This window comes from Balaenoptera ricei, chromosome 5 (genome assembly GCF_028023285.1).
Source record: "Balaenoptera ricei isolate mBalRic1 chromosome 5, mBalRic1.hap2, whole genome shotgun sequence".
In the NCBI taxonomy this organism is placed as follows: domain Eukaryota; kingdom Metazoa; phylum Chordata; class Mammalia; order Artiodactyla; family Balaenopteridae; genus Balaenoptera; species Balaenoptera ricei.
The window spans coordinates 126,157,191-126,163,978 of NC_082643.1; the positions used below are offsets into that span (position 1 = coordinate 126,157,191).

The 6,788-nt window shown below is 38.1% G+C and overlaps 1 protein-coding gene across 1 annotated transcript; it reads right to left on the reverse strand.

Annotated features, from left to right (window-relative positions):
• Positions 1 to 4,868: 4,868 nt before the first annotated feature.
• LOC132366654 (ribosome biogenesis protein BRX1 homolog) lies at positions 4,869 to 5,931 on the reverse strand. The gene is given in 1 exon segment (XM_059924256.1): positions 4,869 to 5,931. A coding segment is annotated over 1 exon segment (1,062 nt). The 5' UTR covers position 5,931.
• Between the last annotated feature and the right edge of the window lie 857 nt (positions 5,932 to 6,788).

Consider the following 6,788-nt stretch of genomic DNA (forward strand, 5'->3'; position numbering starts at 1 on the left):
TAGTACTGAACTCTATACATATATTATGTTTTTTCCTATACATACATACCTACAATAAAGTTTAATTTATAAATGAGGCACAGCAAGATATTAACAACAATAACCAATAATAAAATAGAACAATTATAACAATATACTGTAATAAACGTCATGTGAATGTGCTCTCTCTCTCTCTCAACATATCTTATTGTACAAATTTGGCAACTTTTCCATCCTAACTAAGCACTTATCTGCACTGTAACATTTGCAGTTTGAGGTGCGACAGCAAAACTAACACACATTTCTTTTTCCCCTCCACACTTTCACAGATAGAAAATTTGTTCTTACCATAGACCTTAGCAATCTCAACATACGATTTTTATCCTTTCCTTACTGGATAGAGAACTTTCACCTTTTCACTTAAAGGAGGCACTTCATGGCCTCTCTTTGGCATATGTAAATTGTCAACATCACTCATCTTGCACCTTGTGGTCATTATTAAGTAAAATAAGTGTTACTTGAACACAAGCACTGTGATACCTGGACACTTGATCTGATAAGTGAGATGTTTACTAAGTGAAAAATGGGTGGGATCCTCTGGACAGAGGGATGATTCACATCCCAGGCGGGATGACATGGGATGACGAGAGATTTCATCACACCACTTAAGATGGCACACTATTTAAAATGTATGAAATGTTCATTTCTGAAACTGTTCACGTAATATTTTCAGATTGCAACTGACCGAGGGTAACTGAAACCTCTGAAAGCGAAACCACAGATAAGAGAGGACTACTGTCCTAAGGAAAAATAATTATTTTAAAAAATACTATTTTAACAATTCCCCAAATTCTCATTAACTGATGCATCCTGCAATGATGTTTCAGATAGCTGCTACTACAGTCATTAACAGGTATTTATTGCATTGTGCTAGGCATTTTAGAGTACAAATAAAGATCTGTTCCCTGACCATAAGGAGCTTGCAGGGTTTATTTTGCTAAAGTATATGTCTTTAGTCTGAATCCAAATACAAAAAGTAAATTCTCAGTGCTAATGATACGTGATTTGGCATCTGGGGTATGTAAAGGCATGGACAAACATTGGAGGGAGGTGTATTTTAACAACTAGGAGTATGTGTAGGGGAGGGAAAAAATATGTTTTTCATGTACGCAATTTAGGTTCTCTGGCTGGGACCTTGTAAATTAGACTATTGAAAGACAGATTAACGAGAGAAAAACAAGCAGAATTTTATTAACACGTGCATTACACATACTCATGGGAGCACATGGAGATGAGTAACCCAAAGGGCTTGTTAGCATTGTGCTTAAATACAGTCTTAGACTAAACAAAGGAAAAGGGGTTTGGAACTTCTGGATGGAGAAAGCAAGTTGTGGGAAGGTGACCAGGAAGAGTATGGTAAAGACTGGTTGTTTAGTAAGGTTTGTTTTGCAGATTTAACTTGGTGCCTTCTCCATTAGTAAGTTATTAAGAGTTCTTCTCCTTCTAGGATAGGAGAGGGAGAGAGATACCTTTACAAATGTAAATTTCCTTTACTAAAGAAAAACTTAGGTACTGTTTTGAGAGCTTTTTCTGCATCCACCTCTTCTTCATGGCCCTTAGCTCAAAAAATCCATATGCCAAAGAGGCATGTTTTGGGGTAACATATTCTGGTACCCTTCATATGGAACTGGTAGAGTTGTTTGCCAGTTTGTAATGAAGGGGCATAACTTTGGCCCAAACACAGTTCACCAATTAGAGTTTAATTCATCTTTTTTTCACTTTTATTTTCACAAGAGGTAAAGGATTTTTTTAATCTCAATCTTATTTTACATATGTGTTGTGTCCATTAAATTTATCTGAATCACTTGAAAATGAATAGAGAAATTTTGATTCTACACAGCTGATTGCATATACCAAACTACAACTGAATATTTAGCTAAAATGACTAATAGCATAATATAAATGTATGTGGCAAAGAGAAAGGAAACAGAAAACTTGACAGTTTCTATTGCAATATTTGCAAGTTTATCTTATGCAAAATATTAAGAGCAGTCTAGGTGCTTAGTGAGTACTGGTAAAAACCATATAAACAAAAACAAAATCAATAAATTATATTTAGATCATCACAAAGAAGAATGACACTTCAGAGATTGTTATTATTATTGCAGTTTTTAGTTGTCATCTTACCAGTAGGAGTAATAAGACTGATGAATATTGTTATTGAGACAAGGTATAATTTTTGTCTTATTAATTCTAGATGTTCTAGATGTTCATCAGACCGTATTAAGTCTGTTCCCTGGTGTTTCTGCTATAGTAATTTTTTCCCATTATTTTTCTGTTGCTAAGAATGCACACTGTGTAACGATGGTCTCTTTGTGACCACTGGCTGTCAGTGCCAATTATAATTTAAATAGCCCAGGCAAAGAAAATTTAAATTTGAACCAGCAAATAGCTGTCATCAGCACATTACTGAAACAAAGTCATTTAGACTCAGCAGGCTAAAAATGAAAATAGCTGAATTTAAAATAACATTTTTTTCTTTTAGTAATCTTGATAAATGTATTCGTAAGTGAGATAATTGGGCTTTGATTAACCAAAAAATGTTATCCATAGCATGAAATAAATTCAGGTAGGCTTGAGGGATCTTAGTTCCCCGACCAGGGACGAACCCGTGCCCCCTGCAGTGGAATCTCAGAGTCCTAACCACTAGATGGCCAGGGAATTCCCATGGGTAGGGAAATAAGAGGTTTAACATAGCAATATTCAAGGAATAATAATAATTTTCCTAAGTTTCCACAAACAAAGCTCAGTTTCTTTTTCTACCTATTAAAACAAACACTGCTTTTAACAGTGAAAAGGATGCTTTGAATCTCTGTGTAGAAATGCTTTTAGCATCGTTTGTCCAGTAGGGGTGATGAATTTGCATTCAGCATCCCCAATCTCAACTCATTTCCCTCATTTTAAAGACCAATGGCTATGGAGAATCAGCTATTGAGTCAGGGGGGGCATCAAGAGATTGCAGAGGACCAGAATAGGCCACCCCAAATATGCCACTTTGGAATAAGGATTATGTTGAGCTAAAGGTCATTAAAAACCACAGGTGCAAGAAAAGCTCTTTACCTCCCTGCTAACTGCCTAAAAATAAAGCATAAATTTCCTCTTTTGTTAAGGAAATTTACATTAGTAGTAAAATAAGTTTCCATTTGTAAATCTATCTCTGTACCAGGAGGAGTGCTTCTCTTGGAGACAACATTTAACACCTGAGAGGCTCCTACCTGCATAACAAGACAACAGTTACTTACCACCCATTTTCTCCCCTCACCTCCCCATAACTTGCCTCTCCCACCCCGAAACCCCAAACCCCTCTTCCTTTGTGTAGCCTATAGTGGTGTACTAGTCTCAGTCATCTGGACTCCTCCATTTGTCTAATTTCTTTTTGAAACTCCCATGCATAAACACAAAATTAAACTTTTTTTTTCCCCTCTTGTTAATCTGTCTTTTAACAGTTTGGTTCTCAGGCCCCAGCTATTGAACCTAGGAGGGTAGAGGGAAAAAAGTTCCACCTCTCCTATGAGTTCAAAGCACACATGTTACATAAAAAGGGTGCTTCTAGAGGTTGTCAGGGAGGAGAAAAGGAATTCCTAAAGAAGAAACCCTCTGAGCTGGGTCTTCAAGATTGACTAGTTCTCCAGCAGGCATATTAGGGTAGGACCTAAGAGAGGAAAAGCATGTTGTAGTGGCATGAAATCATGCAAGGGCATGGTATGTTTAACCCGTTAAAGAGAAACACCACAGACCCCCAATGGCGTCACTTGCGCTAAAAACCCACGTTAAAATCTAGATTTAATACCTAACTTAATTAAGGTTTTCACCTTCCTCAGAAATGTAATCTTAATCAACCATTTTCGAATTTTCTGGTCAGCACCAACGTGGTGATCTGTCACATGGGCCCTCTCCATCCTCGAGGAAGAAGAGACCATCTGCATGATTAAACCCCTGCTTGTCCTTTCCCCACCCCCCGAGTAAGATGTCCTGGCCTAAAAATAATCCTTTCTTTTCTTTTCAGCTCCCTAACCCCACCCTTCTTCCTATAAAAACCTTCCATTTTGTACAATCCCTTGGAGTGCCCTTCTAGTTGCTAGATGGGATACTGCTGATTCATAAATCGTTGAATAAAACCAATTAGATCTTCACATTTACTCTGTTGAATTTTGTTTCTTAACAAAAGAAAGCTGGCTGTAGTTGAGGGCCTCTGGGGTGGAGGGTGCTGGGAAAGCAGTAGAGACTTTTTAAGGTTATACGTGCTCATACAGCATCAAGAAGATAATAAGGTCTTTTGACCAAATTATGTGTGTAAGTGGTTATATGATAAATTTTTATTTTATGACTTTTATATTTTATTAAAGTTACATATATAAATGCTATTAAATGACAATATTTCTATAAAGCTTTCAGTAATAAACAAGTTATTCTTTGTTCCATCGTTCTCCACTACTCCTTTCCCCTCCCGTCTCTACCACTCCCTGGAAGTAACCCTGGAGGTGACCATCTTCAACTCTTAATTGTTTCCTTTTGCATTTGCTGTGCTTGCTCTAAATTCCTAAGTAATATGCTTATGTTAATTTTTAAAATTAGTTTTATATATTAACTTTTGATTTTTACTATGGAAGATGAAAATTTAAGAGTTGTCTTTTTTTTTTTGAGTTCTTGTGATATTTTATTTAGAAAAACATAGGACCCCCCCCCCAACCGAAGCCACAAAATCTTAATTTTTCTCTTTTAAATGTCACACTAGTTAGATATAAGGCCGTCCCAAATAATAAAAGTATTTACACATTGAACATAAAATAAATATAAAACAACTGAGAACAAATTAGTTATCCATTGATTCATTTGGCATTCCCACGGTTCATCTTCTGTTTCATCTTCCTTTGCCTTTTATAAATCCTTTTCTTTCTTGCTTTCAAATCTACTTTTGGCTCTGGTTTTACCCGCTGTATTTCTATCGGCTTTTCCTCAGCTGATGTAACAAAAACATCTGCAGTGGGATTATGGGGAAGAATAGTCTTTGGTTGTTTCTTTCTCAGCTTCTGCACCTCTTTCACTTGCTGCTTCTTTCTGTATTTTGCAGCTGTGATGGATCTTATGACACGCCGATACATGTTTGGTGACTTGTAGTGAGGATTTTTATACAAAGTTGGTCCTCCAAAACTTCCCTGGAAAATCTTTATGAGATTTAAGACAAAACGGGGTCCTATTTCTACAAGAGCAGCATCTTCTTCTATGATCTGAAAGTTCCAAAACCATATCCTATTATCCAAAATAGTGAACGTAAACACATGGTCCACAAATGGTTGACTTTTGGGATGATACCGTGGTGTACTAAAGATCTGAATTAAGAGTTCTTTTAACAAAGCAAAATCTGGTAATTCATCAAAAGCAGGATCAAAAGACAAGAGGGGCCGAGAACCTTTCAAACAGTTTCCAGTCATCTTTAGCTCAGCTAGGGTATGAATATTTTGAACAAGGAATTTAGCAGATGGTCCATGAGGTGAATTTGAAAGCCACATGTAGAGATCTTGTTTTTTCTTAGCTTCAAAATAGATACATTTATTGCAGTTTTTCATTTCACAAACCTCGTTAATCACAAATAACTTACCTTTACGATCCATTTTAGTATCTGCTTTAGAATGAGGCATCAACATTCTCAAGTCTTGCATTAAACGTCTTGTTCTGAAATTTATTCCTCTAGAAGAAAAGATGAGAATCCGTTCCTTATTTTTCTACTTGCCCTTGCAAACCGGGCCTGGGATACGATCTCTCTCTTCCTCCTCCGCCTCCTCTGCTACGTCGCTCGGCTTAGCAGGCGGCTTAGCATCGTCTTCGTTTCTTTTTAGCTTTTTCGCCTGAAACGCCGGGCCTCCACGCCGCTTCCTCTTCGTCACCGCCATCTTGCTCCAAGAGTTGTCTTAATTCATTCAGTCTGCTCTAACAAAACACCACAGACTGGGTGGCTTAAAAACAATAAACATTTATTTCGCACAGTTCTGGAGGCTGTAAATCCAAGATTAGGGTGTCAGAATGGTCCAGGGAGGGTCCTCTTCTGGGTTCTAGATTTCTTGTTATAGTCTCACATTGCAGAAGGGACAAGGGAGCTCTCTCAGACCTCTTCTATAAGGGCACTAATAATCCTAGTCACCCTCCAAATACCCCACCTCCTAACGTTACTGAATGCAAGTTTGTGGGACCAATGCACAGTGAGGCCAAACAAACCTAAATGTTGGCGTTTGCAGCAGAGAAAGGTTTATTGCAGGGCCAAGCAAGGAGAACGGGTGGCTCATGCTCAAAAACCCTGAACTCCTCAATGGTTTGTGAGGAGAGGTTTTTATAGGCAAAATTTGGGGTGAAGGTTGCAGGGTATGTGACTTTCTTCTGATAGGTTGGTGGTGAGGTAACAAGGTGATGATCCAGGACTCATGCTCAGCCAGGGTACAGGCAGGTTCCTAAAAAAGAACTCAATGATTCTCTATTAAGTATATTCCTGGAGGGGGAACCAGGACCCTCCCTCTTTTCTGCACTATGGTTTCTTGACTGCTCCTCCCTTGTTTCTACTTCCTGTTTCTTCCCTGATTAGCAACTGTTTGAATCTGCCCACTGGAACTCAGGGAAGGTCAAGGAGGCTCAATGAAGCCTATTTCCTACAAAAAAGAAATTGGGGACATGGAAAGGGTTTGTACCCGAGAGGACCCCACAGGGTCCTGCTCAGTTTCAATCAGAGTAGTAGTTTGTGGTGAATCCAATCTCTAATC